Below are 12,412 nucleotides of genomic sequence, written 5' to 3'. Positions count from 1 at the left end.
GACCACAGTCTCAAAGAAAACCATTAGTAACACATTACGCCGTCATGGATTAAAATCCTGCAGCGCACGCAAGGTCCCCCTGCTCAAGCCAGCGCATGTCCAGGCCCGTCTGAAGTTTGCCAATGACCATCTGGATGATCCAGAGGCGGAATGGGAGAAGGCCATGTGGACTGATGAGACAAAAATAGAGCTTTTTGGTCTAAACTCCACTCGCCGTGTTTGGAGGAAGAAGAAGGATGAGTACAACCCCAAGAACACCATCCCAACTGTGAAGCATGGAGGTGGAAACATCATTCTTTGGGGATGCTTTTCTGCAAAGGGGACAGGACGACTGCACCGTATTGAGGGGAGGATGGATGGGGCCATGTATCGCGAGATCTAGGCCAACAACCTCCTTCCCTCAGTAAGAGCATTGAAGATGGGTCGTGGCTGGGTCTTCCAGCATGACAACGACCCGAAACACACAACCAGGGCAACTAAGGAGTGGCTCAGTAAGAAGCATCTCAAGGTCCTGGAGTGGCCTAGCCAGACCTGAACCCAATAGAACATCTTTGGAGGGAGCTGAAAGTCCGTGTTACCCAGCAACAGCCCCAAAACCTGAAGGAACTGGAGTAGGTCTGTATGGAGGAGTGGGCCAAAATCCCTGCTGCAGTGTGTGCACACCTGGTCAAGAACTACAGGAAACGTGTGATCTCTGTAATTGCAAACAAAGGTTTCTGTACCAAATATTAAGTTCTGCTTTTCTGATGTATCAAATAATTATGTCATGCAATAAAATACAAATGAATTACTTAAAAATCATACAATGTGATTTTCTGGATTTTTGTTTTAGATTCCATCTCTCACAGTTGAAGTGTACCTATGATAACAATTACAGACCTCTACATGCTTTGTAAGTACGAAAACCTGCAAAATCGGCAGTGTATCAAATACTTGTTCTCCCCACTCTATATGAAGACTCAGAATGTGTGACATGTTCTCTGGGTCACATGAATGGAGGCATGAAGTCAACAGCCTGTAAACAACACATCTCAGTGATATTTTGAGTGTGATACGATGGTATTTGGACTGCTTGCTTAGTGAACGGCCAGGATAAAGAGTGAACATGTCTGATCCTGAGCTCTCAGCAGTTTCTATGTGCTGTTGGTGAAGCTGGTTAAAAGGACTTGTACATTCTTTATAAAAAAATGTTTTTTAAATGGGGCTGTTGCTACCACTTTTAGCCTTACCTTTACTCTTTACACAGAGAGACAGGCACATCCTGTTGGTATTAAACATGAAAGCTGATCTCTAGCCATGCTGACATGGTGGTACACCATTACCGAGTGCACTCACGCTATCCCGAACGTTAAGCTCTGGATTATTCAATTCAGACTCACGGAATCAAGTTCTATGCTTTTTTTCTATGCCACATCTTACATCGAATATCTCTGTGGGAAAGCCTTAGGTTGGTCCTCCTGCATGGGGATGACCGCATCGCTCAGCCGTGGCCTAGTTGGACCTGGTCTCCTCTATCCCAGCGACATCTTTCTCCCATTGTTTCCAAAGTGTCCAAAAACAGCCCCAGACATTGAGACATTCATAGCATCATCTCTGTTGTGAAAATAGTAGCACACTGCGGAGAATATAAGCGGGATTGATTGTTTACTGGAAGGGAGGCTGACACTGTTTTATGGTAGACCTGTGAAACATGGAATGCTCAGCTGAACTGAAGTAAACCTTGGCCATGACTATCAACGAACTGTTTGGGTTATTATCGGCCATGATCTCCATGTATTTTAGCAGTATCTTATCTCTTCAAATGTAATGGGGGGATAGCATACCCTTACTGGTTCAGTTACCAATCAACAGTCATCATAAGACCCCCGTTGGAATCTTTCAGAGTGGATCCCAGTGCATACTGGCTGACCCTTAGTAACCCAGTGCTCCACTGAGGGCTGTCCTTACCTGAGAGGGGCTCCCTTGGCTTCACCTCCTCCACCACTTCCTCCTCCACCACCTCCTCTTCATGAGACGAGTGGTCGGCCACGGACTCCCTCTTCAGCTTACCCAGGCCCACCATCTTCATGAAGGAGAGCCGGCGGCTGGAAGAGTCGCCCCCCTCGCTCTCTGAGCACAGCTCCCCATTGGGCAGGCTTTCCTTGCGAAGGCTCTCCCTGCACTTCCCTGCAAATCTGTGCAGAGAAGAGGTGGAATTGAGGGTTAAGGGGTTATGTTATAGGAGATGTGGGCTGGGCTCAACATCCTCTACTAAACCACTCCTCAACAGCTTTTCTCTACACCTCTCGTACCTGAGTAAGCTTCCCTCTACACCTCTCGTACCTGAGTAAGCTTCCCTCTACACCTCTCGTACCTGAGTAAGCTTCCCTCTACACCTCTCGTACCTGAGTAAGCTTCCCTCTGAGCTCCGTCGGCCCTTCTTCTTCTTCTCTGAGGTGGGGGTGCTTGCTACGGACCCCTGAGGGGAAGGGGTGGCAGTGCCCTTACTGCGGCCTGACATACGGAGCCCCTTGCCCAGCTTGCCCAGAGTCTTCAGCGGGGAGACGCCTCGGATACGGTCCAGGGTGCCCTTGAACGAACTCTTCCCGCCACGTCTCTCCTCGTTCGCCTCGTTCTCATCCTCCTCATCTTCGAAGGGGTTACGGTCTCGTGGCGCGCCCCCGTCCAGGAGTGAGTTTGCCTGAGCCCATTTCTCATTGCCACTGGGCTCCTCAAAGGCGCTGGATTTCAGGTTCAGGCTCATTTTGCGAAGGATCAGCTCGCCACGCGTGTTCTCCAACTCCCCGTTCACCCTGCTGCCTCCCTTCAGCCGCGCTGGGAGGTTCTTGAGGATGGGCATGCTTCCACTTGGGGTTTAAACTAAGGGACAGAGAGAGAAAGAGATGTGGAATGATTACTTAGGACCTCTTCCAAGAGATGTTTCCTTTAAATTGGACCTGAATAAAACTGATAGCACAGTATGTCACACATCTTTCTTTGTTCATTTTAGTAGACTACCTAATAAGATTTCGTCTGATACAGCTAACGAGGATAGTTATTAAAGTAACTCAGATATACAGTTTACGATAACAGTCATCTGTTCACCCAGAGTTATCGCCCCACCCTTGTGCCGGGTAATAGGATAGCTCAGATACAGGATGGTTATCAGCAATCATTAATCATCTTTAAAGTGAGAGTCTATCTGATAAAACATTAACAGGTAACCTTCTGCCTTTACCACCCAAACAGGAATCACCATGGAAACACCAACCTTGCTTCCGTTTGGGTGGGAAGACGGTTGTGAATAGATGTGCTATGCTATCATGGTCATGTGGCTGAGGTCCAGGATCTGGGCCTATTTTATTAGGTTTCAGATCCTTGTTCTACTTGTTTATGTGCTACAGTCTTTGATGCCCTTTGACCCTTTTCAATAAAACATGTTTGTCCCTCTTCGTGGGCTTCCTGCCACACCGAGAGCCCTGGGATATTTACGGCTGGAGACAAGGGGAAGGGACAACGCTGAATCACTTCCTCCTTATGTGTATGTGTGTGCTCAACAAGCTTTTGGAAAATGATGGAGACCGCTATTTCCGTGCCCTTACTATGGGGAAATTGAAAGTGACCTCTGAGAACATTTGAGTGGAAAGTCCTGAATTGATCACTTGAAAACTCAAGAGACCTCTGCTCACCAGTTTACAATGTTCTCCTTCCTACTCCTACCGATACCCGATACAAACATAAAAAGTATTGATTTTGTTCTAATGAATAAAAATTCCTTGATGAATTCTGGGTAAACTATAAACTAAGTCAAACATTATGAATGGTACGCTTGGATATAGCATATTCTAAAACACATTCCATATTCGATTTTAAAAAATTACTTGATTTATGATGTTTCACAGTAACGTGCATGGCTTTACACAAATTATTATGGCCAGGGCATTTTAAATTCCCAAAGAAGACCTGTTGTTTTGTATTGTCCCTAAGTGTTTTAGAATGACAGTGCTTCTGGATGCTTTTTCCATGTGGGTAGCTGGGGCATTCAAGGTGTCCATGTACAATCAGAGAGCCAACCTTCAGGGGAACTACACTGAGAATATTGTGATATTGTATAGGAGCTTCATACACAGCTGAACCTATTTAGACCAGGTCGTCGGCTTGGAAAAAGACCCACCTGTCTAGAGAGTGGAAGTAACCATGGGGCAAAGGAAAACTGCTACGACTGAAACGTACAACTGATGACTGGTTTGTGGCAAGGGATATTACATAACAGTGAACCCTTTCACTTTTGTTTACACAACATGAACTTAGCCTATACAATGGCTATATGAGTCCAATAGATGTGACCGAATAGGGTTATAAATGTGTTATTACACACCCTTACTAATGAAGTTAGATCTTGTCCATTTGGTTCCATGTCATGACTTGCAGAAAAGCCATGTGAGCAACAAACAACAAGAAGCAAGCGCAACTAGCGGCGTGACAACAAGGAAACAAAAAAGATACCGAATAGTTCTGCAAAGCAAATGCCAGGCCTATCCTTGACCTTTGGTAGTCAACACAAAGCCTCATGAACAATGGCTTTCTAAATTCACAGATATCAACATGAAACGTGGTGTTGACAACCCGAGTTACGTAAAGCATGTGGCATTGCAGACAGTCGGTGACACCAGCGACACGGATGTCTGATAAGCTTATGAGAGCGGCTGTAACAAGTGGTCCCGTGGACAGCCCTCCCTGTTGTTTATCCCGTGCTCTCCCACACCTCCTCATCTACTCAGCTACTAAAGCCTCACTGCAATTCCTGCTCTAATTATAACCTAATCAGAGCTGCCATTATGAAAGCAGCGGTTAGATCACTGGGGGAGATACGGGGACCACTTTCCCAGACTAACTCCACTTCCTGTCTCGTCCAGGACCAAGTAGCAGACAAAAGGGACAGGTTCCCATTGGTCCCCTCCTCTCCACCTCTCCAACAGGCCAACAGCACAACTCACCAGCCAGGCCAGACATCTCTGTTTCGTTAACACACACTATCGAGGGTCTCATCTCTCTTGACACAGATAAACTTCAAAAGCTTGTACATCATGTCCTTCTGGATTGGCTGGATATGTATGATGCCAATGTGTTTTTTTTTTTATAGCCATATCAACAAATAACACTATTTAATCTCATGTCTTGAATAGGCCTACACTCAGGCTTGACCTTCAGCTATTTAACATTTTAGAATATGTTTGAACTGTCGAACTGAACACAATAGTGTGTAATTGAAGACTTCACTTGGTCCAAAGTCCCCTCTCTGCAGACATCTTGTCTCTTCAGAAGGGAGAGAGCGGGCATCAGGCTACTGCAGAGAGGCCAGGCCTACCGTCAAGATGTGTCAGATATGAGGGGCTCCGCTGCGGCTCCATTCTGGCCTAAGGCCACTCACTGAAGGCAGCGGTTAGAGGACAGGCCCAATATTGTTGGAAGGGCCCCAAAAACATACGGTCTTGTATAACTTTCCTTGAGGACAGAAGCTGTTCTGAGAGTGACAGTGTTATGGAGACTGGCGACATGGGTCGGTGAATCCAATTAAACATATTAGCAACATAGGAAATACCTGTATGAGTAAGTACGATTAGTTTGGAAAGGCTGCTTTTTTTCTCTCAATTATATCCTCATCTATGAGGTCAAATGTATCAACATGTGATTTCGCCCCTCAATGTCCTTGATTGACCAGATTTCCTCTCAATCAAGGCTTCCAATCTCAGTGTTGGCTATGAACAATGAGCTCTAATACCTTGCCAATCATCAGGATAATGTTAAAGGATGAAGCAAAGCAGTTCACTATCATATCAGCATTGCTCAGTAGCTGCAACAGTTCACATAACGGCTGTGCGTTGCCCTACAAGACCTCTGCTAAGATTGTGTTTTTTCCATGACACTTCCCTTATTTCAACATATTTAGGGCAGTAAATTGTTAACTGACACGGGGCTGGCTGTGAGCAGAGCTGAATGGGGGGAGGGGGTAGATCTAAAGGGGGGGGTTTCTTCTGCAGGAAGAAAATATGTCACAGTCAGCTCATTTAGAGTTCAGTTCTCCTGAGAGTACAGAGGAATAAATCATGAATCTCTTGAAAATACTTGAGTTTATAAAGAGAGTTAATAAATCATATATATTCGACAAAGGTTTGGCCTGAGTTGTCTCGGGATTAAATATGATGTATTAACTGATCAGGTTAGTCTCTAACGCAGAACCCTGAGCATGACTCTCTTTAGAAACTCAAGCATTTTCAAGAGATTCAGGAATGAGTCACATCACTCAATTAGCTACAGATTGTAACACCAGATAATGTGTAATAATTTTTCAACTGTCGATTATTACAATCTGTAGCTAATCCCAGACCAGAATTTGTCATAGCCTACTGCCACGAAAATATAACACAAATGCTAAAAATCGGAGATGATCTCTGCAAAAACCTTTCAATTAAAGACCCCCCAAAATACAGCACTTTATGTGTCATCATACACAACATAACAACACTGAAAACGAATTCATACATTAACAACGTCTAAATGTATCACATTTCCCTAGACATTACTGTTTGCAGGTTAATGCCATTTGTCAATGTCATCAGTGTCAGTCTATTAGTAACAAAATCATAATGGATATCCAATAACAATCTGAGAAACACACAACAGATGAATCTACTTACATGATTCATGATTAGTCGCTTATTAAAAACATGCACCAAAAATACAAATAAAATTGAAATCCTTGAGCTAGTCAAAACCAAGATAAGGTCGTCTCGTCAGGTGAGAGACTGCTGCGCTCAGTGCGCTGCAGAGAGTTCCATAAAGCTTCCACCCTTTATTTTCTGTGGGCTGGTTTCTGAACTCCTCGCCTATCGCTGTCACTCGCAGCAGCCGCGTTGGCATCGCGCAAAGGCATTGACAACTGTGCGACTGAGTTCTCCAGAGTTGCTGTTATAATCAAGTTCCTAAGTTTTATCTTACAGACTTGTAATGCCACTCTGTCTTTTCCACGCGTTTCCATTAATATAGTATACATCCGCGTAATGGAAGAAAAAAACACAGATGGGATTCCCCTTGAATTTCCAATTAGGTGCTACAGTGCTACACTACACCTGTCACATTATGACCCAGGATCAGCCAATATCATGAGCTTCTGGCAATCATCCCAACTGATGATTTATTAGGAATGTGGACAGTTTATTCACGAAAGAGATGCAGTATGAAATGTTATGTGTTATGCATTACATTATTGTGTTATGCAAGCCTACCTATCATGATGAGCATTGATGGAAATATTCAATGACGGATATTGTAGGATAGGTGTTGCCATAGAGTTAGAATTGAATCCTAACAGGCTCCCTACACATATTTTTCCAAAAGAACATGTCCATTAAAACCTCCACAGGATTGGTGGGTCCCCCGCTGGACAGTTGAACTAACGTAGGCTAATGTGATTAGCATGAGATTGGAAGTAACAAGAAAATTTACCAGGACTGATATTGTCAGAAAGCTTAAATTCTTGTTAATCTAACTGCGCTGTCCAATTTACAGTAGCTATTACAGTGCAAGAATAACATGCAATTGTTTGAGGAAAGTGCACAGTTATGTATTTATTAAATAATAAACCAATTAGGCACATTTGGGCAGTCTTGATGCAATGCAATGGTTCATTGGATCAGCCTAAAACTTTGCACATTCACTGCTGTCATCTAGTGGCCAAAATCTAAACTGCGTCTGGGCTGGAATAATACATTATGGCCTTTCTTTTGCATTTCAAAGAGGATGGTACAAAAAAAATACAAAAAAGCGCATGTTTTTTCTTTGTATTTTCTCTTATCTCTTACCAGATTTAATGTTTTATATTCCCCTACAAACAATTCCACAAACCTCAAAGTGTTTCCTTTAAAATGGTATCAAGAATATGCATGCCCTTGCTTCAGGTCCTGAGCTACAGGCAGTTAGATTTGGGTATGACATTTTAGGCAAAAATTGAAAGAAAAAGGGCTGATCCTTTAAGATTGAACGTAAAAGTTCACCTTGTGCCTTGTGAACGGATGGAGCACACCCCTCAACAGGTCAATGTCCTGTCTCTGCCCTTCTCTCACTGGCCTGTAAGTTGTCCAGAACAAACGGCCTCAGCACGCGCTGAGAGGAAGTCCCTCAAATACAAATCAGTTCACTTTCAAAAAGACAATAGGAGTTGTGTACGAGTGCGTCTCGGCGGGATACATTTCATTTGTGGCAGCCAATATGGACGCCATTGTTTGGAGCCGTGTTGGACGAAGCACCCCAGACGACATAAACTCCCGTTTTCCTCGCAATTCAGGCACTCAATATCAACATTGAGAAATCAGTTTGAGCCTAGGAGGCTGAGAGTACGGTAAACAATTGGGTAAAGCTTAGCCGCTGATGTATTGATGCATAAACAAAGGATGGTCCAGGAGAGTACCCTTTCAGCCTGGCTGACCTGGAAAACCATCTTAACATTCTACAAGGTTAAGTCAAGGGGGCAAGTCAGAGAGTCTAATACACATTCATCACAAATATTTACTCTCCAAAGCTGATGGACACTTAGAATAGCAATAGTTTCTTATAAGTGTTTTTTTTTGCACAACACTCAACAAACAAGCATCAACCTTTTAGGGATTTTGACTTTGAAAATGGATGGCGATACTGATTAACTTGGGCTGCCGCTGGACACAGACTCTGAACCGGTATAATGAGAGGCACCACCAGTCACCTTGGCTAAGGCAGTTGGCCTGCAGTTCTGGACAGTTGTGTACTCAGTTACCCCACCTCACATAGTGCCAAGTCATGGTGGAATACCATTGTGCACGATAACTTATTTGTCAGGACCAATGAGTTGCATGAAGATACACTACAGCAGGGGTTTCAAACTCATTCCATGGCGGGCCTGGTGTCTGCGGATTGAGAGTACTGCATGGATGAGAGTTGGAATGAAAGATATCATCTTTGCCACTTTTCAGCATTCCATTGAGTGAGTCCCCGCACGTCCTGTCCCAAACAGACCGAACTAATCAATTACAGAGCAGCGATTGGATCTGTCTGAGTGGAAGCACTGTGAGCACACCACTAGTCAGGTCTGTTCCTGTTGATTGCCATGGGGGTGGCGAGAGGGACAGGAAACATGGCTCCTGGCAGCACATCTAAGGCCTGCCGTGAATACAGAGTGGCTATTTCACTGTGTGCCTTGGCTTCTATATGGAGGAGCCTGCAATTGGAGTGTATTTCAGGCTTTAGGGAACAGGAAATAGCAACGCATAATATTGCCTTCTTCATTGTTAAGTGCAACATTCTCTCTCTGTCTCTCCATCCTTTTCCCCAAGCTGTCACCACAGTCCACCTTGGCAGCGTTTCAACGGTTTCGCAACGGCCCCCAGCAGACCTGTTGGTTCATGTTGGATCCTAAACAGCCAGATGTACTATTATTTTGGTTTTAGATAGGGAGTTATCTTCAGGTCATCTTCCTGACTGCGGAAGATAGGTAACAGAATGAGGGTAGGTCTAGTTGCTCAATACTTTTTGTTGTAGAAGTTCTACCACTGAGGTTGAGGAATTCCTAAACGAACAAGATTATATGATATTATTAGAAAAGGGTTCCATCTTTTGCGTTAACTTTGACATTCTCAAACTCTGCAGAAATGGGCAGGTAGCATTTTGCTACTGATAAGCTATAAGATGCTAAAAACAAATCCAATCAGGACATTTTTGTTGTTTGTCGCCATGGTTATGTAACATTCCCCAATGCAGCACCTGTGTGTGGGGTCAACAGGGGGCGCTCCAATCATAGCCTGCCTGCATCCTGTACTGATCGCCCCACACGGGCCACAGGAAGCCCCCTCGGAGCACCTCTACCACCCCTCACTGAGTGAAGGGCCCCTATTGAATGCCCTCGGTTCATCAGTCTCAGTGCATCAATCTGTCCCCTGTCCCACTCAAACACACACAGCCAACAGCACAGGAGGAATTAAGGTTATCCTTTATTTGCGCTGACTGCAGTAAGTAGCATCCTGCTGCCTTCACGATTCACTCATCTGGGGAGCGGATACACGTCAAACTCGTTTCCCTGACCTGAAGAGGTTTAGAGTGTTCTAATTCAATGCTAATTCAGGTGGACGGAGGAGGAAGGTAGCCAGCCTATCACTCAGCAGGCGAGTCATTTGTAATGTAGACTGTAGGAATAAGAGGATAAAAAAGGATCTCTCGGAACAATTTTTGTCACCAAAGGGTGCGCTGTAATGGCTTGGTGACAAACATAATCATGTACAGTATACTCCCACACATCCCATGTTTCTCTCTCTGCCTCAGCTTTTCCTTCCTGAGTTAAACTCTTTTGTAATCATGACATTGGTTCCGCTGACCTTGGCAACATGGCCATGATATCCTTAGTTTGGCAGGCCTCGTTGTTGACAATTAAATTGCTCTTTGTTTGTCACGTTTGTATTGCTTGCTTTTGTTTACTGGTCATAACACTACACGTACACTGTGAAAATAGAAAGACGCATAACACCATGATTGTGTAATGAAACCATGAAAAGTAATGCCTCTAAGCTGAGATCTGGTGTTCGGAGCGTGTTGGAATGTAAAACCCAATGAACAGTACCCGTCAAAAGTTTGGACACACCTACTCATTCAAGGGTTTTTCTTGATTTGTTCTATTTTCTACATTGTAGAATAACAGAAGACATCAAAACTATGAAATAACACATATGGAATCATGTACTGTAGTAACCAAAAAAGTGTGAAACAAATCTAAATCTATTTAACATTTGAGATTCTTCAAAGTAGCCACCTTTTGCATTGATGACAGCTTTGCACACTCTTGGCATTCACCTTGGAGTTGGTGGCAGCTCAGTTGCCACTAGTTTTGGCGTTACAAAGCAACTCATTTTAACGGTGTAGCTATCCACTTAACACACTTTATAGCCTGGAAACATTGTATTATCTCTCATAAGGTACTGTGACTGCTATATCTACTGCGTTACTGTACTGACTACAGCATTATGTTATACCACACCATGTACCATCACTTAGGCTAGACAGAAACTTTTACATGGTAAGTTTTGAAGTACTGGTGAGATCATTCAATGTTGAAATCCTTAGTGGCAACAGGTCTTGTTCCCTTGAACTGTCCTAACTGTAATTGTCTAGGTGTACCTCTGTGACTAATGGGGGCCTTGGTTGCATGGTTCCTCACTGTGAGGCATCTCACAAGAAGGCTTATACTAACCACTGTACATTGGCTTGTATTAAGCTACTGTTCATATGTTGCATCTTTAGACTTTGTCATTGTCGCTCTAATGTTTATAGAAAAAGTTATTGAGGTTTTCCCGTGACTGTGCGTGCGTCACGAACATGCAGGAATAAACAATACAGACAACAGAGATTCCCTGAAGGACACTCAGATAACCATCAATGACTCATCAGATTGCTACTCCCTCAACACTGGACATGTGGTCAGCGGTCAGTGTAATTCAAATGTGCTACACCGCATCAAACAAGGCTTTCATACCATTGAAACATTGATTAAAACGGCACCGAAGTTAAAGCTTCACCCACGAAATTCTGTAAAAAAATAATTATACAATGCACTCTTCACATTTCATCCATAAAACATGATAAAAACAGCCAACAGATGAACAGCTGTGGATAGTCCACTATGTGGGCTGTTTCTAGAAGGACTAAAGTGAAGCAAATCTGCTCTGTATGTACAGTGCATTCAGAAGGTCATCAGACCCCTTGACTTTTTCCACATTTTGTTACATTACAGCCTTATTCTAAAACGGATTCAATTGTTTTTTTCCCTCCTCCTCATCAATCTACACAAAAATACCACATAATGACAAAGCAAAAACAGACTTTTAGAATTTATTGCAAATGTAATTAAAATACTTTGTACTTTGTTGAAGTACTCAAGTACTCAGTACTTTGTTGAAGCACCTTTGGCAGCGATTACAGCTTAGGTATGACGCTACAAGCTTGGCACACCTGTATTTGGCTGTGTGCTTAGGGTTGTTGTCCTATTGGAAGGTGAACCCTATTAGATGTTCCAGAGCCCCAGTCTGAGGTCCTGAGCGCTCTGGAGCAGGTTTTCATCAAGGATCTCTCTGTACTTTACTCCATTCATCTTTCAGAGTGACCATCGGGTTCTTGGTCACCTCCCTGACCAAGGCGTTTCTCCCCCAATTGCTCAGTTTGGCCGGGTGGCCAGCTCTTGGAAGAGTTTTGGTGGTTCCAAACTTCTTCAATTTAAGAATGATGGAGGCCACTGTGTTCTTGGGGACCTTCAATGCTGCAGATATTTTTTGGTAACCTTCCCCAGATCTGTACCTTGACACAATCTTGTCTCTGCGCTCTACTGACAATCCCTTCGACCTCATGGCTTGGTTTTTGC

General features: G+C 43.8%; 1 protein-coding gene across 2 annotated transcripts in view; it reads right to left on the bottom strand.

Annotated features, from left to right (window-relative positions):
* Positions 1–12,412, bottom strand: part of LOC112265157 (tumor necrosis factor alpha-induced protein 2) — a 37,880-nt gene that overhangs the window by 24,630 nt on the left and 838 nt on the right. The window contains exons 1-3 of one of the 2 annotated variants that reach the window (XM_024442231.2): positions 6,678–6,995; positions 2,385–2,859; positions 1,948–2,174 (exon numbers count right to left, since the gene is read on the bottom strand). In XM_024442231.2, coding sequence (XP_024297999.2) covers positions 1,948–2,174; positions 2,385–2,839 — 682 coding nt within the window. In that variant the 5' untranslated portion in view covers positions 2,840–2,859; positions 6,678–6,995. Of the gene's footprint in view, positions 1–1,947; positions 2,175–2,384; positions 2,860–6,677; positions 6,996–12,412 lie in introns of those variants that run through there. The other variant, XM_042295936.1, reaches the window with a different exon arrangement.

Source organism: Oncorhynchus tshawytscha, linkage group LG13 (genome assembly GCF_018296145.1).
Source record: "Oncorhynchus tshawytscha isolate Ot180627B linkage group LG13, Otsh_v2.0, whole genome shotgun sequence".
Taxonomy (NCBI): domain Eukaryota; kingdom Metazoa; phylum Chordata; class Actinopteri; order Salmoniformes; family Salmonidae; genus Oncorhynchus; species Oncorhynchus tshawytscha.
The sequence above is the reverse complement of the archived record's forward strand: the minus strand, read 5'-3'. Positions and strand labels throughout refer to the sequence as shown.